The sequence below is a fragment of the Pseudoliparis swirei genome, chromosome 24 (genome assembly GCF_029220125.1).
Source record: "Pseudoliparis swirei isolate HS2019 ecotype Mariana Trench chromosome 24, NWPU_hadal_v1, whole genome shotgun sequence".
Taxonomy (NCBI): Eukaryota; Metazoa; Chordata; class Actinopteri; order Perciformes; family Liparidae; genus Pseudoliparis; species Pseudoliparis swirei.
The window spans coordinates 23,057,598-23,085,015 of record NC_079411.1 but is presented as its reverse complement, the minus strand read 5'-3'; the positions used below and the strand labels follow the sequence as shown (position 1 = coordinate 23,085,015).

At 43.5% G+C, this 27,418-nt stretch overlaps 1 protein-coding gene across 5 annotated transcripts in view; it reads right to left on the bottom strand.

Moving 5' to 3' along the window:
* Window positions 1-27,418, bottom strand: part of crebbpa (CREB binding protein a) — a 45,558-nt gene that overhangs the window by 12,388 nt on the left and 5,752 nt on the right. The window contains exons 2-13 of one of the 5 annotated variants that reach the window (XM_056408257.1): window positions 17,937-18,625; window positions 7,645-7,894; window positions 6,204-6,317; window positions 4,285-4,524; window positions 3,693-3,783; window positions 3,372-3,509; window positions 3,111-3,228; window positions 2,702-2,969; window positions 2,104-2,166; window positions 1,705-1,826; window positions 804-1,004; window positions 209-484 (exon numbers count right to left, since the gene is read on the bottom strand). In XM_056408257.1, coding sequence (XP_056264232.1) covers window positions 209-484; window positions 804-1,004; window positions 1,705-1,826; window positions 2,104-2,166; window positions 2,702-2,969; window positions 3,111-3,228; window positions 3,372-3,509; window positions 3,693-3,783; window positions 4,285-4,524; window positions 6,204-6,317; window positions 7,645-7,894; window positions 17,937-18,625 — 2,570 coding nt within the window. The remainder of the gene's footprint in view (window positions 1-208; window positions 485-803; window positions 1,005-1,704; window positions 1,827-2,103; window positions 2,167-2,701; window positions 2,970-3,110; window positions 3,229-3,371; window positions 3,510-3,692; window positions 3,784-4,284; window positions 4,525-6,203; window positions 6,318-7,644; window positions 7,895-17,936; window positions 18,626-27,418) is intronic. The other 4 variants (XM_056408258.1, XM_056408259.1, XM_056408260.1 and 1 more) reach the window with 4 other exon arrangements.

The following is a 27,418-nucleotide window of genomic DNA, read 5'->3' as shown; positions in this document are numbered from 1 at the left end:
CACAACACAGTTGAGCGCCGCACTGGTTTCATCGCTCCCTTGTTGAACAATGTTAAAGTTCCCATTTTGATGGATGATACAAGCAGTGGTGAAGATGCAGTTTAACAGACAGAAAGGTGGATGGGACGGGTTGGTACATGAGGCGGAGGGATGGGAGTTTGCAGGGGAGGGGTCAGAGTGGAGGGCATGCTGAGGGTCTCTGTCTCACCGGCACGGTAGGGGGCTGAGGTGGGGGCTGCGTCTGTGCTGCTGCAGGGAGTTCCACCTGGGCTAGGGGCTGGGGCGGGGTGGCAGCCTGGCCAGGGAGGGTGGGGGTGGAGCTGCGACTAGAGGGCTGGGGGTGCGGCAGGTTAGTGCCCGCCCCAGCCGCGGAGGCGGAAGCAGGAGGAGGCGTGGTGTGCAAGGGAGTTTGGGAGGAGGCTAGCTGAGGGCCCAGCAAGGGGCCAAGTGCATTCATGGGGGGGTTAGCGTTCTGTTGTTGCTGCTGGAGAGAAGGACACACACAAGTGGCAGGCAGACACAAAAGATTAGCAGACAAACATACAGTCATTAGAGTCAACCAGACAGACGCAACACAACCCACAGTTTGAGGTTTAGTGAGCACCTTGTGATCTGCATTAGAACAATTTAAAAGCAATTACTGCGTTGTTTGATCGGTGATAGTAGTTTGAGTTTTAGTCCCCCGGAATTAGCACAACTTTGTTGCAACGCCAAACAGGATCGATAGCATTACTGAAAACAATGAAACCAATCCGATGTCTGGCTTTGTTCACGACAGCTCCACACCCCTCGTCATGTCTCACCTGGGTGACGGCACATTGTGCAGGTGGCTGGCCGATGCCAGGCTCCACGGTGACATTCATGACGCCTGTTGCAGCGACTGTAGGAAACTGGGTCTGAGCCAGAAACTGTCCCTGGCTGGCCGTCTGGCCTACCATGTTACCACCACCGTGTCCGGCTATCATGCCCTGGGCCTGGGGCATCCTGGAGGGAGACAGGCCCATCTAAAAAGGCAGGAAACAATAGTTTAGTCGGAGGACAGCAAAGGGCGTTTCCACCAACCAAACCAGAAGCACCGGAGATCAATCGCATTACTGATATTCCAGCACCGTAATTATAATGTACAAAGACATTCTTCCATCGACAATAAATGTTTGTGTGCAACTACACTTCCCTTCCTTTAAAAGTTTTCCAAATGTCTTTAGTGCTGAAGTAATTACTAGAGTATTTTGTTTTTGTTATGAAAGAAAAACAGGTTAGTGCATTATTTAGAGTGCCTCATTTCTAATTTAGGGTTTTCCAGAAAATCCGTTACAATCCGGACTGATCTCGTTTTATTTCATACACCATTAGAAATATTTACACATTTAATAAATTCAAATATTACGTTAGTAACTATTATTTGCTTTGAATGATAAGTACATGATTTATGAACAATTACAGAAATATGTAGCTCATCACCGTAGCTTCAGACCCCTTCACACTTTATTGGGCCGTCCATCTCAACGGTCACCACCTCCTGACCAGTTGACTACATTTTAAAATCAGTTGAGGTAGCTTGCGCAGACAGAGGGATTTCCCAGCAACTGTGTGTTGGCTTATGTTACTTAGAGGCCTGTGTGTGTGTGTGTGTGTGTGTGTGTGTGTGTGTGTGTGTGTGTGTGTGTGTGTGCTGTGATTTGCAAGCCCCTCGGCCTTGTTTACCGCTGGGACGGAGCTCATGTTCATTTGCTGCGGGTGGTTCATGGGTGAGGCAGCTCGGGCTCCCATCGGTGTCTGGGGTATTTGGGCGTTGGGCAGAGCCATGTGGTTGAACTGGTTGATCCCTGTACGGAAGAGGGGACCAAAATGTTAAGCAATGGACAAACGGCACTCAACAAGTAGTGTGGAAGCACTATACAGTAAAAGATAGTGAACACTTATGAATAAAAACATAAACACGTCTCTTCTTTCATGGCATCTTCAGTGAAGGGTTTCTGCTTCACGTTTCGTTATTTAGATTTTCTGATAATGTGGCCAAGTGTTTATCCCTTATCATAAATATCTTTACTGTTCTTAATCTTCCTCATGTTTGTTTTCTTTTTATCTTCTATGAAAAAATACCTTGCGACACCGGCATGCGGTTCATGATCTGATTTGTTATGTTGGGCAGAGGAACAGGTCCATCTAGAAAGAAAAGAAAAAACATTGAACCAAAAAAACGGCTTGAAAAACACAAAACCGGCTGCAAGTAAAGGCAAGTAATCAAAGCAACAGTTTCGCATATTCTCAACTTTTTACAAAAATAAAAAATAAATGATAAATGGCTGGATAAAAGTCAATTGTCTGGAAATTCAATTAAGAAACCTATGCATAATAAAAAATATAAAGTACCCAGATGGGAATATTCCTTTGTCAGTGAATAAAGTATCTGACAAATCAAGAAACCCTATCACATTTCACACAGTGGCATAAACCACACATTTAATGGGATATCTAACTCAGTTTAAAGGCTAGACTATAGCAAAACCTCATCAGGTTATCGGTATCAGTAGCTGGGCAATATGTCAACTGGACCAGCTTTGCAGCGTGAAAATGTCTTTCATAAAAATGGAAACAAACTGCATAAAGTATCAGGGATATCGAGGACACAAATAGTTATCCAAGATTTCTAAAAAAAAGTGTCACGTTTGAAAAACGCTTACGATTATTTGAACTTTACCTGAAATTCGTGAAGTCTTGTAAACATTGGACTCACTCTGTGGCCTAGGGCCAAAGGCACTGGGCTGGGGAAGGCCGGGCTGGGGAAGGCCGGGCTGGGGAAGGCCGGGCTGGGGAAGGCCGGGCTGGGGAAGGCCGGGCTGCTGGGTCCCCTGGGTAGTCAAAGGTGCCTGGTTGATGATTTGCTTCTGTAGCCTAGAGCGCCTCTTCTCCTCCAGTTCCTTTTGGATTTTATAGATTTTCTCAGCCAGGAAGTGATAGTACTCATCCTGAGGGGGCGACGTGGGGAAAGTGGAAAGAGATGGTAAAATTGACAAAAACAAGCATACTGTGTATTTTGTGTATCTGCTAAATAAAAAAAAATTAGATGGACAGATAAGGTGAGGATGTTATTTTCTAGTAAAACCTACCCGGCTGTTAGCGGACTCGTACATGTCCCCCTCCACTTTTCTGGCGTAGGCCACCAAGTTCTCCATTCGTCTGTCCTTCAAAGCTGCCGGGTCAGGAGTTGGGAATATGGCTTGTACTCTGCCACAGGAGAACAGGATTTGCATCAATGAATATCTCATTTCTAATGCTGTACTTAAAAAAAAACAACGTACATTTAAAATGAGAAAGAACAGTACAGCCGGTGACTAACAAGTCTCCAGCGGGGCTACCTACGCACTTACAGTTTGTGTACGAGGTGATTGCGCAGGTCCTGAGTGACGTGCTCATGCCACGATTTCCTGGTCCCTGTGGCAGAGATGGGTGCTGCTGTGGGCAGGTTGCCTATCGAGCCCACAGCTGACCCGTCTGCCAGCAGCTGACTGGAGGCGAAACAAGACGAGAGTTACAAGTTACAGCTTATATTTCTGTGCTTTCTTTTCTGGCAACTGCACTCATATTGGCACCAGAACTTGTGTGCATTTAAAGTAGCTACTTTAAGTTTCTTGCCATAAAAAAAACATTTAGGAAGAATAAATGCAATGTAGTTATTGGCTGGGACGGACTCGTTAGTGTTGGGGAGGGAGTCGGTGAGCAGGTTCGTCTGTTCTGAAGTGGTCACGGCCAATGTCGCTCCTCCAAGAGTCATCTGGTTACCTGTCACACAGAACAAGAAATAATTAAATACTGAGCACAATGTCATTTATACTACTAAAGCATACTATGTTACGATGCAACAAAAACAGTTGCATCAGGACAAGATTTGTTGACATACATTTGTTATATATTCAGGGGTCTTGAAGTTGGCCATGCAGTGAAGGACTGCAACTAACGACTTCTTTCATTTTTAATTCGTCTGTCAATTATTTCCGTAATTTATAGATTGGTCATTTAATCTTTAAAATGTCGACAACTTAAAGATATTCCGTTCACTGTCACCACTGAGAGAAGAGTGCAAAATAAATACATTTAGGAAGATCAACTTTTACTTTTGTTCTGAAAAAAAATTACTCACCCCGATTGATTCAAAAACAGTTACAAATAATCTGACAGTTAACAACTAATCAATGAATTGTTGCAGCTCAAGTGCTATGCATTAAGGTCAATACATACATGTATATTGTTTAGAAAGGACACAAATATGAGTTTGTTTTTTACCAAGTGCATTGATGGATCTTATCTGTGGCAGCGGGGCCTGTGCGCCCGCCGTCTGTCCCGACGCCCCGCGGGCCTGCAGCGCAATCTGGCTGCTGTAGGGCAGCCCAAGTGCCTCGTAGGCTCTCTGCATGGAGCTGGGGTCTATGGGGGTTGAGGTATTGATGGTGGGCGCACTGGGCTGTCCCACACCAACTGAGGACATGGGGTTCTGGAGGCCCGTGTTTGGGGAGCTCAGCATGGCTGTGGAGAGAGAGGTGGAGCGATCAGGCCAAAACACAAATCATATTGAATATACGGTCAGCAATTTGAAATGTTGAACTTCGTGCTCGCTCCACTGCAGCACCAGCTAAAGAAACACAAACTAAATGCAAATGTTGAGGCTGTGTGCCAACCCCAATAAATATAAGAATCTGCTTTGGTGAAAACACACCAACAAGACTTCACAAAGTCCTCGTACCAAACACGACGCATACTCCCTTTGACCTCTGGCACGATGAAGTCACATGGCAAAATGATACAGTGAGAATATAATGTAAGGCTAAACGATTTTAAAAAGCAGCGAACTGAATAACTGCGTAAATCCCTCCAGGGGACGGAGCATTAGCATATTTCTCTGGGTTCAGGCTTTGGTCGGGCTATAAAATCTCTCAGTTCGTGAAAAGACAAAAATTGGAGGAGGCAGGATCAAGAAATACTGCATTCGGTTTGTGTTGGCAGGAGAGACGCGAGCCTCTGCATCATGTTCTTTAACATGCAAGCCAAACAGGGACAGACCAAGCCTGGAATGCTTTAAGTGATGAAAGATGCCGAGCAGAGTGGCGACGTAAAGAACTTTAAAAACAGAGGTAACAAATATAAAGGGAGGAAACGTAAAAGCAACCAAGTGCAAGTGATCCAGAGAATCTAAGAGATGGCTGGGCACAAAAGAACAGACTGTGAATCAGTGACAACAGTTACATGGAGTGTAAAAGACAGGAAAACTGTTTTAGTACGAGGCAAAGTGTGTCAAATTGGGCTCTGCTCTGGAGGGGAGTTGCAGTAAACAGCCCGACAGCCAATGGCTACGCAAGACACCTCGAGCACACGCTCTCCGCTTTTTCCCTCCATCACACTCCTATCCCTCTTGTGTATCGGATTACAAGCCCAGGAGCACCGTACTCGTACTCACCGAGTGCTTTGAGGAAATGTGGCGGCGCAATAAATTGCCTGAATAGTAAAATACAAAAATATTCTACACAAAACGCAGAAAAGGAAACAGCCAAGTTTTAAGCCGATTGGCTACAACCGGTTATCAGCCAATGTCACATTTGCACACGAGCTACAAGATAGTTTTACATTGGCACACAATACGATAACGTGGCAGCCGCACACACGAAAGCAAGCTGTATACAGTTATATTGTAATTAATTCAGAACACGCCACGGCAATTACAACCGACTCGTCTGCCGAAAGCGTCGGGCTAGAAAGCTTTTAAAGTTAACCGAGGACGACGACACTTTGCATTTTGATGTGTTCAAGCACTGTTTAATAACATTTTTTTATTGAAATTAAATTACAACACCATCATGATGAGTTCAAATGTAATCTGTAAAAAAAAAAAACTGTTCTCGAGCCTTGATGTCTATCATAGTCTATCGGGCAAAAACGCCACAATCGGTGCATCGCTGTCCGATTTCACAAGCAGGTGACAGTCTTTCTACGGCTGCCTCTCCGGACCACTAGAGCTCAATATACCAGCAGGATGTGGAGATAAAGACGGGGGCCTTTGTCAGGCAAACAGAGCGTGCCGTGTCGGGATGCCCTGCTCATTGAGCACAGTCAATGAAAATAAGTCAGCCTTGCGCTTGGCGTCTGTGGCGCGTTGAAGGACTCGACAACGGTCGAGAGGCGGCGGGCGCCGGGCCGCTGCTTGTACTCACGTTGCTGGGTGCGCTTGTCGCTGGCGTTCTTCAGCGGCAGGCAGACGGGACAGTCGTGTCGCGTGCAATTTTTCCAGTGGGAGATGATCTGTCTGGACGACGCACAGTGAGCCACTGCAGAGGAAAATAGACGGAAAGATGGAGAGTCCCAGGGTTTAGCATTTTAATGCTGACAGTTTGCCACCAAGTGCTCAACTCTTAATCAATAATCAGGAATGTCACATTCATCTCAGACATGTTCATGAGACAATAGCAGTTTTCAACAGTTTGAAGACGCATGCAACCCCAGCATGAGTTTTTCCAACATTTGAGTTACTTTCTGTACCTTAGACTGCACTCATGGCAAATAACAGTTTTAAACTGTAATAAAAGATTTAAACAAAACGCCCTCAGTTTGTGAAGAGCCCACAAAAAGGAGAGAAACACTCACTGACAAGCAGCGACTTGTTACAACAATTTAGATACGATTCTTTGGTTTTGGTAACGTTTTGATTACTTGCACGGCAAGAAAAGGAATATTTCACCCATAAAATGATCATTTGTACAAAAATAACTCACTGTGCCTTCCTTGAATTCTTGAAGAGGACTTTGTTTTTCTTAAATGCCTAAAGCCTACAGTCCAAGTCTCGTAAAAAACACTTTCTCCACTACCTATGCTTGGACATGCGCTATGCGAATATCTGCCGTTAGTGAAGAAAGTGTATTATAGGCCAATCCAACTCACGCTTATCCAGTCGTATGCGCAATACTTCCCAAATGTATGCATTTTTGCTAAAATCTTTCAATTTAAAACTGCACAAATTGAGAGATTAATGGATGTTTCATGAAGTTTTACTTTGATTCTCCATTTATTGTGGAGGCATGAGAGAAAAACGAAGCTTTGCGAGTAACATAGGGTACAACCCCTGTAGTATAACCACATTATACTACGCAAATACTAAAACTTAGCAAAGAGAAAAACTAAAGTAGTAATACAAACATTTTTTTTAAAAGACTATTTGATTAAAGAGAAATGTCTAGGTTGTGAGAGCTAATGAGAGAAAATAAACGTGTCGGCCCAAAACTCAACGTTCAGCTCACTTCACTGGTTCCCACTCTTGGAAGGCCACTGATTTTGGCCCAGTGGAAAACTAACTAGAGCGGATTCTGGTGCGTGACTGAACAAACTGAGGCGTTACATGCTATCTGTGGTTAGGATTGTGTGCTAGCAGTTCAATCTGATAAGAAAATCACCAGACAGCTCAAATTTGCCTCGCTCGCTGCCTGGCACGCAGAAATATTAAGTACAATTACCAATACAATCACTTCCACGCTCCAAGGATTCCGCAGACGTAAACAATACGAAATGTAAAAGTGTTGCATAAGATGGTAAACACTACTGGCTGAGACGAAAACATAGCAGGGCTATCATGATGGTGGGTTTATTTCTGCTCCAACTCACCCTGGCAGGACTTGCCAGCCTGGCAGTGGGTCATGTGGTTGAGGACGTTCTTCATGGTGCGGCAGTGAGGCAGGGCGCAGGCTCTCACCTCCCCGTTGGCCTGCTCCCGCCGCTGGCACTTGTGTGCGTGAAGCAGCAGGACCAGCTGCTGCTGGATCAGCTTGCGCTTCTCTGGGTCGGCCGTGGGTCCCGCTGAAGACACGGCCGCCACGGCGCCGGCGCCGCCAGCCAGTGGGAGCAACGCCGCCTGCTGCACGGTTGACGAGGAAAATGACAAATGTCAAAAGTTGTAATGGGTTCTTTCTTTTGGGGGCTTGTGCGGTTGTCACTTTCCCAACATTGCCCACTGACACGATTAATCATATCTAACCGTGTCAAAATAAATGCCACTTTTCAAATGTAGTATATGTGTATATAAATACGGTGTTCGGGAATTATCGGAAATATTCCTCGAGTCTCAGCTGGCTGGAGAGGCCCGTTTGTGTTTGACAGCTGACACTGATAAACCATAGACCGCAAACCATAGACTGTGAACCATAGACTGTGAACCAAGAGACCGTGAACAGCAGACAGTAAACAGTAAACGCAAATACCGGAATGGGAAAAAATGTATATCTCCGTCTTGGTTTCAGATTTTTTGCAGAGCAGGTATACATGCTGTATAGCAAAACAAGCTATTTGTTTGAGTTGGACTTCAACAAGCTTGCATCTAAAAGAAAATTAGTCAACTAGCAATCATTATAAATCAATTCAAACCAACCAACGCCAATAGTAGCGAAATAGTGAAGCAATGACTTTATTTAGTCAAACTGGTTGCTTTGGAATATGATTATCAAATAGGTCATCACTAGGCCTTTAGAAAAATAGCAACATCGCGAACAAGTCTTAAACGATAGTGTATCGATATCTCAGCGACTACTACCGCTACATGAAAAATAAAAATCCTATTTTAAGATTATTTAAAATGTTCCCGTGTGTCCAACAACCTTCTCCTCCGGTCCGGTAACGCCAGATGTCGCTGCTCATTTCCTTCTAAGCTATGGCCAGCGATCTTCCTCTGTCACATGATCCGGCCAAAACAATACCATGGCGTCTCATCAGCAAGCGGCCTCGTACTGTAAAGCGGCGCCATGTGGTCCAGTCATTCCTGCTGACACGTGATGGTTATAGCAGTTCCAGGATCTACAACTGACGAAACGTGTCTAAACATTGCTTCCTCAGTGCAAGGAGAGAGGCGCTGCGACTTAAGACGATTAGACCGCCGAGTCAAATGCTACGATTACGCGACGCCGCAGCGAGAGAGGCTACCGGCAGCGACATCGCAGAGTTTCTGAAAACATGGAGGAATGGGACATAAGTGGGAAGGACCCAGCCATAGAGATAGAGAACTTTACTTAATGCACTTTATTTCAGACAATGTTTATGGTATCTAGATGCAAGCCAAGAGTGGTCAGTGACGCATAAGAAAATACAGTATGCATTTTATTTTTAAATACAATTGCGGCAAGTGCATTTTAGTAAAAATATATATATATTTTATTATATTTTATATTTTTTATGGAAAGTACATTTCCATTCAGTATTATCTTGATTATGTGCAGTAGTTTTGATGTTATTTGTCTGCTGAGTTGTCATCAATATGTGATTTACGTGTTTGACTATCCATATCCAGATATAGAGCGATGTTCTTTTAAGATAAGAGCAGGGTTTTTCCTGGGTCAAAATGAGTCTTCAGTGCTCCCAAAAAAAATGTTTGCGCGCTCTATATTACCATATCACCATAATTAGCAGACATCTATGTATTTTTCTTTTTTTCACATAAATAATGGAGGCAATGCTTGAGGAAATCATTTTGCTTCCACTTTAGATTAAAATAGATAGGCTAATAGATTGACAATTAGAGATGCACCGATCAGGTTTTTGGGTGCCGATTACCGATCACTGAAATCAGTATCTGCCGATCCGATAACACCGATCACGGTGTCGATTGAAGCATTCTATTTATTGTGTAGCATTATTGCCTAGGACTATGAGGAAATACATATATAAAGCACCTCAAACATTAAAGAAATTACAGATTTCTTTAAACATTTAGGACTTTTACTTTGAAAAATGTCCTGATTGATACATTAAGATTGATTGCCAGTGATGGGGATTTCAGATATGTATGGAACACATCTGCATCATTCATTTCCTGGAACTCTTGGGGAAATCTATTTACAGGACTTTGTTTAACATGCAAAAGTCAGACTTATTTTTATAAACTCTTCCTTGGTACAGTAAACATGTTTTAATGTTAGCATAATTTAAGCTAAATCTCAGAAACGATCTATAAAGATACAAAATCAGTTCATTGTTTACTTTTATATGTTAGTGTATGATTTGTCGAAATCTTATTTTGAAAAACGGATGTTGTTCCACGTGGTTCTTGCCGCTAACTTCGCAAAACCGGATGTTTTCACGTAAATCCTTCCGCTAACTTTATCAAAACCCTCGCGCGCTCCCGATCGAATGTGTTTACCGTGAGCATCAGTCTGTAGGGGCTCAGACATGTGAGAGTCGGCTGAGTCGACCCAGAGATTCAACTCGGGGGACGGGGACGCCGCTCGGTGCGTGAGGATCCCCTCGTGGACCTCTCACTCTGCGGCCCTCGCCGGGCGCATCGTCTCCGTTTCGATCGGCCGTTTTGAGAACGCCGATCGAAACCGATAATGGGAATATCGGCCGATATGGATCGGCGCCGATCAGATCGGTGCATCCCTATTGACAATAGTCCAGGTGTATTGGTGCACGTCGGGCTGTTGAGTGAGTGATCAGCAGCTGGCCGCTCTGTCCATTCGCGCACCTCACAGTTGCGTATTGATCAGACAAGAAGACACGCTTATCAACTCGATTACTATTGATCAAAACAGAACGAGGGTTTGGCTGTAGCCGACTTGAAACATACTATTGAGAACATATTCGCTGACATGCACGTGATGAACACAGGGGTTTTTTAGTGGGGTTTTTTTCATCGCAGACTTTTTTGGCCTTAGGCGTTCGGGATTTGTCATAGGCGTTCGGGAAAACGGCATAGGCGCGCGCCCAAATTTTCTCTATGCAGGAAAAACCCTGAAGAGTATTGCTATATGCATCGCAAAACATGCGTTGTGATCAGATGGCTTATGAATGAAGTAATTAAAAGTATTAATGATTGTTTTTCTTAAGGTCCTACCAGTTTTTTTGGATTGTATTCATTTACATAGCAATACAGCTAACGTACAAAAAAAAAATGGGCCACCATTATGAGACAGCTATTACTTTATTTGGTAGAAGTCTTGATGTTAAGACCGATTATGGTTTATTTGGGGGTTATTATTAGGGATGCACCGATCTGATGGGCGCCGATCCATATCGGCCGATATTCCCATTATCGGTTTTGATCGGCGTTCTCAAAACGGCCGATCAGATGACGTAACATCTGCGAGAACTATCAGACGTTTCAATCGCCGCGCACCGCAACGGAGACAATGCGCCCGGCGAGGGCCGCAGAGTGAGAGGTCCACGAGGGGATCCTCACCACCGAGCGGCGTCTCCGTCCCCCGAGTTGAATCACTGGGTCGACTCAGCCGACTCTCACATGTCTGCCCCTATAGACTGATGCTCACGGTAAACACATTCCATCAGGAGCGCGCGAGGGTTTTGATAAAGTTAGCGGAAGGATTTAAGTGACAACATCCGGTTTTGCAAAGTTAGCGGAAAGAACCACGTGAAACAACATCCGTTTTTCAAAATAAGATGTCGACAAATCAAACACTAGCATATAAAAGTAAACAATGAACTGATTTTGTATCTTTATAGATCGTTTCTGAGATTTAGCTTAAATTATGCTAACATTAAAACATGTTTACTGTACCAATGAAGAGTTTATAAAAAATAAGTCAGACTTTTGTGTGTTAAAAAAAGTCCTGTGAATGGATTTCCCCAAGAGTTCCAGGAAATGAATGATGCAGATGTGTTCCATACATATCTGAAATCCCCTACAATAGCAATCAAACTATTTTAATGTATCAATTAGGACATTTTTCAAAGTAAAAGTCCTAAATGTTTAAAGAAATCGGTAATTTCTTTAATGTTTGAGTTGCTTTATATATGTATTTCCTCATAGTCCTAGGCAATAATGCTACACAATAAATAGAATGCTTCAATCGACACCGTGATCGGTATTATCGGATCGGCAGATACTGATTTCAGTGATCGGTGATCGGCACCAAAAACCTGATCGGTGCATCTCTAGTTATTATTCACCCACATTAGGCAAAACAGCACAAACTAGCCATCAAAGGTTCTGCCTTTGTTTTAAATGCCAATTTGTCCCTACAAGACCCCCTCTGCTAAAGCAGGCCTCCTCGGAGCCGAGCCAGAAGGACTTGGTCTGGTGGAAACCAGCCGATGCTCTGGCACCATGACAGCTCAGCATGACACGAGCTTTTGGCAGGATGGACTTCTCCAGCCCTCCACGACAAAAACATTTACAACCTCTCCTCCTCCTTCACCCACTCCCTCCTCAAGCTCGTCCTTATAGAGTTCGCCCCAGTGGAAACACCAGAAACAGTTGAAAACATTGCCAACATAAAGTTATTTCTTGGCAAAGTGTTTTTTTCTTCATTTAACCACTTTGACGGCTAATGGGTTTCTCAGCTAATTAGGGCTCTTACTTTAACTTCCTACATGGAGATATGTACCGTGAGAGAAGGGCTGCAACTCACGATTATTTTAATAATCGATTAATCGTATAAATAAACAGATTTTTAAAAAACATTTCCAACCCTTTATTCAAAAACTTTAACAGAGATAAGCCGCCCCCTCGCCGACATCATTCGCGTCGGTGAGGGGGCGGGGCTTATCTCAGTTAATTTACTCTGTGAAACGGTTATCATTTCCGCCATTCACCACGGAAGAAAAACCACTAACTCTGCTTTATACTTCGGAACATCCAACGCCCTCGTGTTCATATCATCACCCGTAGGCTCACGCAGATCGGTGAGTTTCACACCGACTCCGTATGAATGACTTCCTCTTCCAGCGCCAGTTAGATTTACCAATGGCGGAGCGTCTCAACGCCGATTGGCTTTCGCAACACAGCATTAAGGTCTTTCCTCTACCTTCCTTTTTGGGACAGTGGCAACACAATAGAGTGGAGCGACCAGCTGCTACAACCCAACAACACCTTAAAAAAAGGATCCGTCACTTCCAAAATGGCTCATTATTGATCAGTAATTAGTTTTAGCAGCAGAAAACATAAGTAAACATTTTTTTAATTGTTTCAAATAGATTTGCTTTTCAAACTATTCAATTCAGTTCAGTTTATTTTGTATAGCCCAAAATCACAAATTTGTCTCAGAGGGCTTTAAAATCTGTACACAAACAGTGAGGGTTGATCTACTCTCATCGCACAGCCTCAACAAGGGCCATGACAACATACATCAAGATGTGAGGTGCCATTAAATCTGTGTTAGTCCCAAACTAGACAATCAACTTGCTGCCTCTCTCATCTACAAAGCTGCTGCTGGGGGACCAGACCAGACTGGGCCATGCCAGGCCAGGCTGTATCCCCTCAGGCTGTTGACACCTCTCCAAAAGACCAGATAAAAACGACCCAGCTGAGTCGACTAGACATTGGCTGCCTTTCAACACAGCTGAGCACGCCGACAGACGCACACGCGCACAAACCCTTTGCTTCGCTCTTCCCATTCAGCCACCCCCGCTCACTGTCACACTCCACACATCGGCAGTCAGGACAGTTGCCAACTATCATCTCAAAGCTCTGCTGCCGGGCCAGACTATTCAGCTGAGCCGCCCGCCCGCCCGCCCGCCCTCCCTCCCTCCCCTTCCTCAATGCACTCGCCCTCTGTCATTCTTGCTGATTAAGTGGTTTACAATACCGGTCCCTACGTGACTGACGGGGCAAGCAGCCATCCAAGAAGCCAGAGAAAGAAAAGGGCGTGTTCACGCATTTACAATAACAAAGGAGCATGGGGCAGGAGGGAGTGACGGCGGCCTCTCACCAACACAGATGCCCAGGGAAGAGATTTAACCTACGATTAAAGCACAATAGAGTAAGCCCCACAACAAAGACGTGGTCTAGTGGTTTTCATCTCGAGAGCGGTTGATGACATGATAATCACAGGACACACACATAAACACAGTTCCCTGTAAATGCAGACTGTTGTGCTTCTACATCAGCTTGTATTCTTTGTGGTTGAAGCATGTGCATATACGCTATTTGAGAAAGAATCTCCAAACACACATTCACTATCTCTCCAAGTGTCTCCTCACCAAAGCTTGAAGCGATGGTGTTGTGGTTACATAGCGCTTTAGTGTCTTGGCTCTGACTAAGCTAGTGAAGCTGATGGCTTCCTACTGATTTCCAGTGAAACCACACTGGTGCAGAGCGTACGTACGAGCAGCGACCGACCGACACGCAGCCGTTAACGGGGCGGTCCGTCGCCTCCTCGTGAAACGCACAAGTAGAGCAGCCAAGTGGAGTGAACATTTCATTTCTTAACAGCTGAAAGCTCAGAAAATGTGTGGATGGGGAGAGAAGACTGTGCATATTAATGAATATAGTAACCAGTAGAGTGTACAAATACAAATGTACACACCATATAAAAAGGAGCATGTGAGTGGGAAAAGCAAATTGAAATGAAGCGTGATTGGTATGGTGTTATGGCCATGAAGCAATCATCCAGTCTCAATGACCAGCCAATTAAAAAGCCACATAAAGTGGAGTACAGGCACTTACATTCTCACAAATGAATTCCAGAAATGAACCACTGTATGGCGAACAAGGGCCCACTTTTAATACGACACTTGTGAGATTTGTCCAGATGTGTAAATATTAGGGCTGTCAATCGATTTAAAAAAATTAACTAATTAATCGCACATTTTGAAATTCATTAATCGCGATTAAAAGTTTTTTTTCCTTCTTTTTAAAGACCAAACTTCACACAGAGCTGTGTTTTCAAAGAGGCTCCTACCTATAAAGTGCCAGCGAGGTATTTAATATTGTGGATGATAAATTGTTTCAGTGAAACATCAAGTTAGTAAAAAATATATATATATATTTGAGACCCCATTGGTCCTGTCATCTTTAACATTGAACAGCAGCAGAACCAGTGGCCTTGGTAACTGACTGACATTCACCCTCTGGAGACTGGGGGCATTTTCTCCATTTAACAAAAAAAAGTAAATTCACCTTTTAAAGGCGTTTGCATGTGACACATACCCACGTGTTATACATCAAACATTCCAGAACAATCTCAGCTCTATTCAATGAGGCTCATTGTCCTCGCGCCGTGTTCTCTGGTTCTCTGACTGACAGGCTGCTATAGAGCCTTACCTGTGAGGTGGGAGGTCCTTGTGATTTACTGAGTGTTCATTGGTTGTTTTTTTCGCAAAATGTTGACAAACGGATTGACAAATCATGGTGAAGGTTTCGTGTGACGAGTTCTTTCCGCGCCGCGTCACCCGACACGTCGCCCCTCGGTTCCTCTGTGTATCAGAGGGGGAGACGGGAGGAAGGAGGAGCAGGAGGAAACCCGACTGATTCATCCACGAGTTTAAACTGATTTATGCTCTGTATTTCGCGGAGAAATAATTGTTTTAAAAACGGAAACAATGTTAAACCGTACTGCCGCGGCTTGACACTCAGTGTAAAAACTTCAAGGAACACCGGAAGTAAACAAAGTTGCGTTAAAATATTTTAGTGCGTTAACGCGGCCAAATTAATCGCATAGATTAACGCTGACAGCCTTAATATATATACACGTTAAGGCTAAAAAGAAAACTGCAATGTTAGGCTGATTATCCCTTTGGATTGATACAGCAACAGGTTTATAACTATCCCAAATGATAGCACAATATGTGAAGAGTCTCTCTGCAAAGATCAGCTTTGATAAAGGGAAGCAGAAAAAAATGGAGGCTGTAGTTTCTATTGAAAGTTCAGGTGAGATCTCCAAATCTGGCATTGTGGAAATATGCGTGCCATTTAGATTTTTTTTATGTATTAGACTAGGGCTGCAACTAACGATTATTTTAATAATAGTGATTATTTTTTTTGGATTAATTGAATAAAATATTTTTATAAAAATACATTTCCAACTCTTTATTCAAAAACAGATCTGACGGTGCTTTACTCGCCTACTATTTGTGATTTATTCGCGTCATACACGTCGGAGAGGGTGAATTTCACCAACTACGTCTGAATGAATTCCGCTTCCAGCGCTATGAGAGGAGCCAGTAAGATTCACCAACGGCACGACGTCAGTGATGACGAGCGGAGCATCTCAACGCCGATTGGCTTTCGCAACGCAGCATCAGTCTTTCCTCTACCTCCACGCATCTCTATTTTTTATTTTTAATAATCTCCGCGATTTATTGTGCGGCGTAATAATCGCGCGACAGAATTAATCAAAAATGAAATGCATTGCCAACTCTTTTTAATCGATTTGTTGTTGCACTTTATCAATGTTTAGTTCAATACATCCAAAATACAGTAGTAACATACACAATGCCACAACAGAAATCCCCATGCTAAAGCCAGCAGCGTGTCTTTACACAAGCCTGAATCCCAGCAGCGGATTGGGTGATTTCAGTCAGTAAGCCCTCCTTTAAAACCTCTAGAATTTAAATATTACCACTGAAATGAGATCGACAGTACGTTAAGCCAATCAGAATCAGCAAGGGCCAGTCCTGTCACACTCTAACCACGATTCGCTTAATATAAAAATTTACGGGGGGAAACACAACCGGAAGTGCGTATACGTTTAACAATGCGGACTTAGAGAGCAACGAAGCGCCTTATAGCATAACTTTACGTCATATTTCTCTACAAAAGCTTGTTTTTTAATTTATTGCTGTGTTGGTTTATAGATCGTGGATGTTTTTTTGGAGAGGGAATTAATGGATATCTTGTGAATCTGTGGATCGTCCGTTTTCTAGAGCGCTAACATTTTCGCCTGTAGCATGTTGCTAACGAGCACAAGAGCTACAGGAATGTTTGCTATTTATGAAAGGTATTAATATTGATAATTGGTCATTCATAACGTTGATGGTCGAGTTGGGTTTCGAGCATGTACAAACGGCGTAGATATTATTAAAGACCAGGTTTGCTGGTAAGTTGGTGCGACATCATTATATTCGTTCATTATATGTTTTTGTGATCCGACCAAGTGTTATACGAGGCTTTCCTTGCTTTAAGAAAAACAATGATGTACAAAATCATTGTGCATGTGCACGCGTGAACATTATGTGTGAAATAGATGATACTTAGACTACAGTGAGCTGACCTTTACCCTTTTACCTTTGAAGCTAATTATGTAAAATAGCGGTCATTAGACTGTGGCCTTGTGTGGTTATAGCAACATATACATATCCAGTCCATAGATATCTCTCTCCCTCTCTTCAGCTATTTCGTTAGACGATCATTTTGTATACGATTGTTTTACTTAAAGCAATACTGTCAGTTGGGGGACTCTACAACACTGGGTTGTGGTTGCTTGATTGATTGTTGATAATTCGGCATGGGCACGGATTGGCCAATTTGCCACAGTACAAATTCTTTGTCCATAGAAAATTGGACGAAAAAGAGGAAGAAAACAAAACAGTCACGGCAAAACAGTTAGAAGGTACCCTGTTGAGTTTGGGATCACTCGTGGTACTGATGAGCAATGTTTAACGAGAGGGTTCCCACATCGTTTTTATCTCATGCTTGTTTGAATATGGTGAAAACTCAACGGGGTACCTTTAACTTTGGCAGTAAAAAAAACCATTTATGTCGTCATCAGGACACGCCGGCCAATTATACGAGTGCGGCTCATAGTTTCGGCTAAAGTTGACTTAATTTCGAATTAGAGCATGCAACTATACAAAGTAAAAACATCCAAGATGAACACATTAAGACTCAACATCCATGCATTCGATGTTTGGTCAAACATCTAGAGAAAAACAGATTCAAGCACTACCACACTAAAAAAAGGAATCAAGAATCATCAGCATCAGGTTTCAAGTCTGTCCGTCACGATTATGCCCCAGTCCAAATGGAGCAGTCATTTGTGACCAATGTTGTTGTTTATTTATTTTTATTTTTAAATGGTAGTTTCCACCTATCCACATGAACGACAAATTGATAAATCTGTGCAGATAAGGAATCATCGAGCAAAGTGTCCCATGTGTCTAGATACATTATCGCCTGAAATTGCACCAAATCTATACTTAAAATACTGGTGATGGAAAATGTGTGTGTGACTCACCTTGGTGCCTGTCTGCTGGGCTGCATTTAGGGTGGCAAGAGCTCCAATCTGCTGCCCTCCCTGGGCGAGTGTTTCTGCCAACGCACTCCCTGCTCCTCCTGGTACTGGAGCGGCTCCCTGCATTGTCGGCCCCTGGTACTGCATGCCTGCCACCCCTGCTCCTAGTCCTCTCCCAGCTTCAGGTGCAAGACCCCCATTCATCCCCTGCCCGGGCTGGGACTGCCCTCCCTGTGACAGAAGCCCGGCATGGCCCTGGCTATTGTTAATCATGGCCTGGTTGAAGGCTTTTGTGTTCAAGCCCATTGTTGCAGTATTATTGTTGTTGTTCTGTCCTGCTACTCCAGTTGGTGTTCCTGCTTTTTGGCCCTGTGGGGACGAGTGGTTGATGGGGGACCCCTGGACGTGGGGGATCTTTCTCATTGGTGTGCCCAGCTGAGGCCCCATACTGCCTGGCTGAGGGCTCGCCGAATTCAGCCCCGCGCCCGTGATACTGGAGGTGCTACCGGCTCGAAGGAGCTCCGAGAGCTGCTTGTGCTTGGCGGCTGCGTCCGGTACACCACCTGGCCCGCCAGCTCCAGGTGCTGCTCCGACGTTTAAAGGCATCCTGCCCATCAGGCCCAGATGGCCATTAGGAATCAACTCATCTGGAAGGTCATTCTCCAAATCATCCCAGGATAGTGATCCCACATCTAGGAAAGAAGGATAATGCGAGAGATTTGGTTAATTTGATCCAATCAGATGTTCAACAGTTTCAAGGCTGCCACAGTGGATACATTTAAAAGTATTGCATATCATCATTTCAACAATGTGTGTCAGTGAGGAACAGTCACTCTCCTAAGCGACACCACCTGGTCAATTAAATAATCCTGAACAAGATGCATTACTTGCCAGGTATCTCTACTTTCCTCTTAAGCCATGTTTACAGTATACTCGTGTGACGCACCATGGACCGCCTCAAATCCAACAAGGAATTGTAATAATCTGGACACTAGTATTAAATATTCACAGTTATACTTTAATGCAATTTAATAATCCCTCAAAAGAAATTATTCAAATATTCACAAGACATATGTATTGGAAAGCTTCAATTGGATTCGTCTGGAAAAATATTAAGTCAAGGGTAGGTCACGATACCAAAATTATAACTTCGACACCTGCCATAAATATGATACCCGATACTTACAATACCAGAATTGAATACAATACCCCAAATACAATACTAGTATATCCATCCATAATAGTAATAAATAAAACATGTTTGGTCCCCTTTCTTACCAGCTTCTTCCTGCCCAGCTTTTTGAACACTTAACAAATGGCATTATTCGTATTAGCCTCCAGCAAGATCAATGAAGACTACATGGTGCCATCATAGCACTGTTTATACATGCTATGAAGGCCCTTTTGTCTGTATTTGACCAGATGACGACATAGTTCCTTCCATAAGCATGAGCAATTGTAGAGTTACATCATTTTACAGATGTGTGTTTGAGTTGGAAAAAAAAAACCTTGATCTGTGTGGCTTTGAAACAAGATTTCCAGACGGGTTTTCTCTCTGCATGTCAGTGGGCTTTCCTTTCCCATCTGTATGTCAGTGGGCTTTCCTTCACCGTCTGTATGTCAGTGGCCTTTCCTTCACCGTCTGCATTGTAGCCAAAGTACTTCCACATTTCCCTTCTGGCAGCAAAAGCTCCGGCCCTTGACGCCATGTCTCCTGCACGTTATGCCATGTCTCCCCAGCGATCACTCGCTGTGAGTGAGCGCTGCCTGTTGCGTGTGTGAGCGATGGGAAGTCAATGCGTGCGACGGCATGAGAGGAAGTGGGACAGTGAGTGCGCTCTGATCGCGCGCAATTTCATTAAGTATCGATATTAAAAATATGCAGAATCGTATCTTTTTAACATGCGGGTAACGCGGTACCTTTTTAGTATCGATACACTGTGCAACATTAGTCAGTCAATGGCAGAATTTAGTTTTAAACGGTAATTCTGGCATAGTTGGTTTTGAAAGTGCACGACAATAAGATGAGCCAGGGGACACTACAACAAGCATGAACCTAACTTTACTCCTTCAAAGTCCACCTGATCACATATGCACCCAACAATGGGACGTTAATGAGCCGACATGCAGAACTGGTGCAGCACGGTGGCCTTTCCCCTGCAGCGCACGACACGGAGACGAGATGCAGCGCGATAACAGCAGCGTCACGACTGGCTGACAAACGGAGAATCCAGCAGCACTCTGGGTTCCTGCTGGGATGAGAAGGAATATTTAGGTCACACCATCCAGAGGTGTGGACATAACGCGGAGAGCCTGCAGAGCGATGATGTGCTAGAAAATGAAGAGACTAAAACAACGTAAAAAAGTGTGCCTAATGACCGACGAAACAATATTTATATTTCCTCGTTTTGGGATGTCACCTAAGCTTGGGTTGCGTCTCATTTTTCACGCCTTCCTGACGTTTCACCGGGGTACAGTTTATGACGCGATGAGCGCTGAAGGGACGATGTATTTTTGTAGGCCAACCCAAAAGTTAGCATTGCACTGTTGCCGTCGACAGAAACCATTAAGCACTGTGGCAAACATAATCAGACATCTATGAACAAACAAATCAATCACTTCTGATGTCTTGTTTATGTTGGATGGCTTAGGTTGTATCACGGGACGTTAGTTAAGTGCCTTGTTGTGGGTTTTGCAGGCAACTGTGATCATAACCTTTGAGGTGGTTTTTAAAAAGCAGTCAGATTAAAGGGTGTAGCCTGTGCTTACCTTCACGACAGAGGAGTGTGACCACACGCTGTAAAAACAACGTCAAATAAGAGCGCCCGTCACTCTTCCTCTAATAAGACCACCAATTGTCGGTTGCCATTTTACCACTAATGCGGAAAATTGAATAAATAAAGTTCTTTCGTCTGAGCCATGGTGGCAACAGAAAGTGCTTCAAATGGCAGAGAATCCAGCTAAATCCTTTTGTTACAAACTGGGAGGCTGCGTTTTACCACCCGAGTCGATTTTAAACAAATAGACCCATTACTAAAATGTATGTCATGTCTCATGGATAAAGCAAAAGGTCCACAATAATAAAGCCCCTTGCACCGTTTGAATGCACAGCTGGTTGAAACACCAACTCGGTTCTTCAAAGTTCCGATCGAATGGAGGATAGATGCGATAATGTTTTATGGAGGCAACAAGTAAAACAGCACATTCTTATTTTTAAAAGCAAAATGAGTCGACGGCGTTATCAGCATGCCTGAGTGGCTAGACAGCAGGTTACTGCAGCTGCAAAGCTCACGGTAGTGAAAGCCGAGGAATGCCACTTTATTCAAAGGAGATGTCCGAATCAAATTAAGCGTATCAGTTTTTTTTACATGAACGATGGGCTTAAAACCGACAGGATTGGAGATAATAAAACAGAGTCAGAGACAGTCAACCTCCCATCTGCATGTCTCGATTGAGATTTTATGTACATATGTATGTGTGAGTATTTATGTTTGTGTGTGTGTGTTGTGTGTCTATATGGGTGTGTTATATATTATATATATATATATGTATATGGTTCTCTGAAATAAGTTTTCGTGAAATCATCGGTTAGGGCACTCATAAGCTTTGATAGCTTCAGCCTTGACCCTTTCGGTTAGCCACTTTCTTCTTTTGTTGAAATTTGGATTTTTGGATATTATTGCTGATCGAAATAAACTAAACTAAGATTCAGTCAGAAACCAGCCTTTACCGAGGGCCGACGTACATCCCAGAGTAAACACAGCCTTACAGATCTGTCGCGCTGGCCTGCTGTCAGGAGAGCAGGTGCTCCGTGGGGAGGAAGCTCGCTTACGGCTTGAAGGGACGTCCCTGTTTCACTCCCTGGCTTCTCACCAACACCAGCAGCAGCCACATGGATGCTCTTACTTTAGACCCGTGGGTTTTAAACTGGGGGGCGCAGCCTTCTAGTGGGGCGCAGTGGCATTACCGGTGGGGCGCCGTCAGAAGTGCAGAAAGATCTTTACTGAGAACTTCACACATTACAAAAGTACAAAGTGCACGGACATAAACCGACGTCATTAATAACTACATGGCGACATGCCCGTACCTTCGTTTAAATGTTTACGTTATGGCGTTAACAGGTTACACTTGCGTATCGGCCTAGATTTTTGGCGATTTGCCACATCTTACGCTGCGAGATCGGCTTTTCTGATGTTGCCGCTCACAAAACAAAACGCAGATCTAAGATCAACATTGAGCATGAATTAAAAGTGTCTGTATCAAGTCTGCAATCCTGTTTTAACAAGATTTGTAGTGGAAAGCTCATTACAGGAAAAATGTGATAGCTCACACATATCTGCACTTATTTAGTTTTGTTACACGTTACCGTTTTAAAAAGATACGCAGTGGAAAACTCAACTATTTTTTGCCAACAATTTTAACTCGTTTCTCACAGGTTGCACTTTGTCATTATCTTCTTGAAAAGATATTCAGTGCAAAACAGATTAATTGCAGACCGAAGCCGTTTTTTAAAGTTGTTTTTTGCCTGGATAACTGTATTTGCATTGTTCCAACAAAGTGATTGCACATTGTATATTTTTGTCTGATGGAGATTTGGTTCACTTGAAAGTAATTGCAATTTTCTTTATTATATTATTTGAAAAAAACAAGAAGCTGGAGTCACAAAAAGTTCAATAGAAATTCAGCATGGACCATTTTGTTGGAGTGGTGGGGCATGGACATTTTTCGTCCTCCGAAGTGAGGCGTGACAGAAAAAGTGCTTTAGACACATGTGCTCAGGCCTGGCCCCACATTCATTGGACACACACACACACACACACACAGCAACTTTGCTGCCCCCCCCCCCCCCCCGCCCCCCGGCTGCTTGGCTGGAAACCAAAAATGCAAAGCAATGTTTTGGTTAGGTAGCGCCACATGCAGTGAGGGGAGCCCCAACCACGGAGGGAGGGGGAGGGGCGACATGGCCATTGGAAATGGAGAACTCCTCTCCTTTTTCTTTCGTTGTTTTCTCCCACTTTTATTAGTCTCTCATTACTTCCCGCTTTTATGGACCTGTACTTGTATCGCGCTGTTCTAGTCTTCCAACCACTTTAACACTACATGACATCATACACCCATTCATACACTGATGGGAAGGACTAAGGTGCCACCTGCCCATCAGGAGTAACTAACATGCACACACACACACACATACACTGGAGGCAGAGCTACAGGAGATATTTGGAGTTTGGCGTCTTGCCCAAAGACACATCGGGCTAGCAGAGGCGGGGCTCGAACCGGCGATACTCCGATTTAAGGATGACCCTGCTATTTACTCGGCCACAGTCACCCCCTAACAGTCATCCTTCTCCAATTGGCTGCTCTTTTTTTGTTGTTAAATCCCCTGTGGCTCCTGTCTGGGAGCTTACGGCTATAAATACCCGCAAAAGCAGCCCCAGCGGTGGTCCAGACTGGGGTCATCTTGCCCTAGGATGCCGATGTCTGGCTTCAGAGGGACAGGTGTAGCGTATCACACCAGGAAGAGCAGGGCAGCCACTGAGAGCTGGGAGGGTAATCTAGCATTTGATTTTCCAATAACATTTTTAGCATCCTTGGAGAAGGTTGAACATCTGAAGTTTAAAAGACGTTTTGGGCAACAGAGATCTAATGAAATACTGTACCGATCAAATTGTTCAAGAATCATTGAAGCGTTTCGCCTCAACTTGCATAATAAATTATAGAACTTCAGGTTTCAGCATTTTAAGCAAATCGGGCTTCAGTGAGTGACGTTTTGTGGACGACTGGAACATTGCCACGATAGATAAATGTGCCAGCGACGCGGCACGCAAACCACAACGGCGATGTTTACATTCCAGCTAGCAAGCCCCACGCTTGAACCGCGCCGCTTCCCCGGGGCATGGACCTCATTACAGTCCACCGGTTGACAGTTGTGCTGGAGTAGACGGTCCCTCCTGACAGGGAGAGAGGGTTCTGCGACGGTGGCAACCCACCCAACCAGCCTTAAAACACACACACAACCCATCTTGTGCACTATGCTTTGAGGGTGTGACGTGTAATCGCCATGCATGTCTATACAATTGGTGCAATTATGATTACATTTACCAACGCACACACACTTGACAAGAGCACAACCTTAGTCATAAATTTAGCCTCATAATTTGGGTTTAAAAGGTTGTCCAAAACAATTTAATTTACAAATGTAGTCTCCTCCCCTCTCTTTCAGAAAGTCTAGTGAGTGAAATCTCTTGGCACTATGAAGGTAGCCACACAGACTTTTGTTTTTATCTAGTAATTCATCATCACTGAAACGAGTGTCGATCCGTGATCCACACAGATCCCACCTCACGCTTCGGCACGCATGTGAACCGCAGATTAACATAACAGTTTTAACGTAACAGTTTTAACGTAAGAGTTTTAGCGTAACAGTTTTAACGCAACAGTTTTAACGTAACAATCAAGAGTGCGAAAGACATTTTTACTGATGTTATCTCCCGATATTCAGGGAAATGTGCAATCAGGACATTGAATGCGTTACGGTTTGCACTGACTTTAGAGCTCGTGCAATTATTTTTGGGATGTGGCCATAAAAAGAATTGTCTGGAAACAAGGAATCATCAATGTTGAGCAATTTGTAGTATTAGTAGTATTTCTAACAGTTTAATTTGCCCACTTTTGTGCTGATCTGATGTGTGACTTTTATGATTCATTGCACCACTGTTTGAAACCGTAACTGTAATGATGAGAACAGTGGTCATTAGGTGCACCGCTACTACGGGACGCTGTGAGAGGTGCCAGTGGACCCAAAAAGTAAAAGGTGTGGGCTGGACAGCTGAGCGATTAGCCTCAACGCACCATAAAGCTGAGGGGAGCCGCCAGGCTTTTTCCTGCATAGAGAAAATTTGGGCGCGCGTCTAAGCCGTTTTCCCGAACGCCTATGACTAATCCCGAGCGCCTAAGGCAAAAAAAGTCCGGGATGGAAAAAAAAAAAATTTGTTCTATGGAGGACTCAAAATGACAAGTATAAATAAATAAATGCATGAATAAATAAATGAATAAATAAATAAATGCTTAAATAAATATAGGAATTAATAAATATAAGTTATAAATCAACAGGACATCATTAAATAAATATATCTCTACATTTCTGTATTTCTTCATTTATTTATTTCTCTATTTACGTGTCCACGCGTATTTCTTCATTTATTTGTGTGTGACATTTACGTGTCCGTATATTCAAATGAGCTGGGCGGTCCGAACCTCTGTCTGAAGCATGATTGGTCACAGGAGTGTGATGCACCTGGTGTGTTGTGCTCTACTACTTCTGCCTGGCACATGAAGCTGAAGTTGGCTCGCTCAGCTAACCGTTAGCAGAAGTTAGCCTAGACAGCTTTTAGACTTCAGCCATTTATCATTTCAGTACACTGAGTACAGACTCGTGTTTTCTTGGAGTCTGGTCTGGGGAGTCCGGACTCTGGAGGACGCAGGACGGTCCTTCTGGTCTTGTGACGTCACCACATCAACTGTTCTTGCTCATGAATTTACTCCAATTATTCACTGTAAAATACTTTACAGTGGAGTAGAAAGTGTTACGGTGTTCACTGTCGTTTGGCGTAGGCTACGAATAAGCGGTAATAACTATAAAACGTCTCGTAGCTTTCCTGACCCAGGGTCGATACAATATTAAGTTATGAATCTTAACCCTCAGTCAAATTGACGTAACGTTATCTTTTAATATATAATAAACTCGTTGTGCTCTTTAGATCCTCCAAAACCTAATTATATCTCATGTTTAGCCGCTACGGAGACGTCAGAGCCAGCGGAGCATTTCAAAAAGTCCTGCCGAGATCAGTCTTCTCTCGGCGGCCACACAGCGCGCTGCGCGCCCGGCGCCCGGAGCTCAGAGGTCCCACGAGCAGGACCTCAAATCTCCGTCGCATATCCTTATTAGGCTGAATCTCGATAAACCGACCACAGATTTGATGCTTAAACTACTAACTTCTCGGCTGAAAACATCCTTAAATTACATTCCGTGACTCAACAGTAGTATTTAGAATGTACAGACAAGAATGCATAATAAACGCTGTTCGTCTACAGATCCAAGTGCTAGGGATCGATTGCTTCTGTCTTGCTCCCCGACTTGACCAATCCTGTTCAACAATGAGGTTCGGACCGCCCAGCTCATTTGAATATACGGACACATAAATGTCACACAAATAAATGAAGAAATACGTGTGGACACATAAATAGAGATATAAATAAATGAAGAAATACAGAAAAACATTTATTTAATGATGTCCTGTTGAGTTACAACTTATATTTATTCATTCCTGTATTTATTTCTGTATTTATACATTTATTCTTGTATTTATTTATACATTTATTTAAGCATTTATTTATTCTTGTATTTATTCATGCATTTATTTATTTATTCATTTATACTAGTCATTTTAAGTCCTCCATAGTGTTCATCATGTGCATGTCAGCGAATATGTTCTCAATAGTATGTTTCAAGTCGGCTACAGCCGAACCCTCGTTCTGTTTTGATCAATAATAATCGAGTTGATAAGCGTGTCTTCTTGTCTGATCAATACGCAACTGTGAGGTGCGCGAATGGACAGAGCGGCCAGCTGCTGGTCACTCACTCAACAGCCCGACGTGCACCAATACACCTGGACTATTGTCAATAGGGATCTGATCGGCGCCGATCCATATCGGCCGATATTCCCATTATCGGTTTTGATCGGCGTTCTCAAAACGGCCGATCAAACTGGCCGATCAGATGACATAAAATCTGCGAGAACTATCAGACGTTTCAATCGCGGCGCACCTCAACGGAGTAAATGCGCCCGGCGAGGGCCGCAGAGTGAGAGGTCCACGAGGGGATCCTCACCACCGAGCGGCGTCTCCGTCCCCCGAGTTGAATCTCTGGGTCAACTCAGCCGACTCTCTCATGTCTGCCCCTAGAGACTGATGTTCACGGTAAACGCTTTCCATCGGGAGCGCGCGAGGGTTTTGATAAAGTTAGCGGAAGGATTTAAGTGACAACATCCGGTTTTGCAAAGTTAGCGGAAAGAACCACGTGAAACATCCATTTTTCAAAATAAGATATCGACAAATGATACACAAGTAAACAATGAACTGATTTTGAATCTTTATAGATCGTTTCTGAGATTTAGCTTAAATTATGCTAACATTAAAACATTTTTACTGTACCAAGGAAGAGTTTATAAAAATAAGTCAGACTTTTGTATGTTAAGAAAAGTCCTGTAAATAGATTTCCCCAAGAGTTCCAGGAAATGAATGATGCAGATGTGTTCCATACATATCTGAAATCCCCATCACTGGCAATCAATCTTAATGTATCAATCAGGACATTTTTCTAAGTAAAAGTCCTAAATGTTTAAAGAAATCTGTAATTTCTTTAATGTTTGAGGTGCTTTATATATGTATTTCCTCATAGTCCTAGGCAATAATGCTACACAATA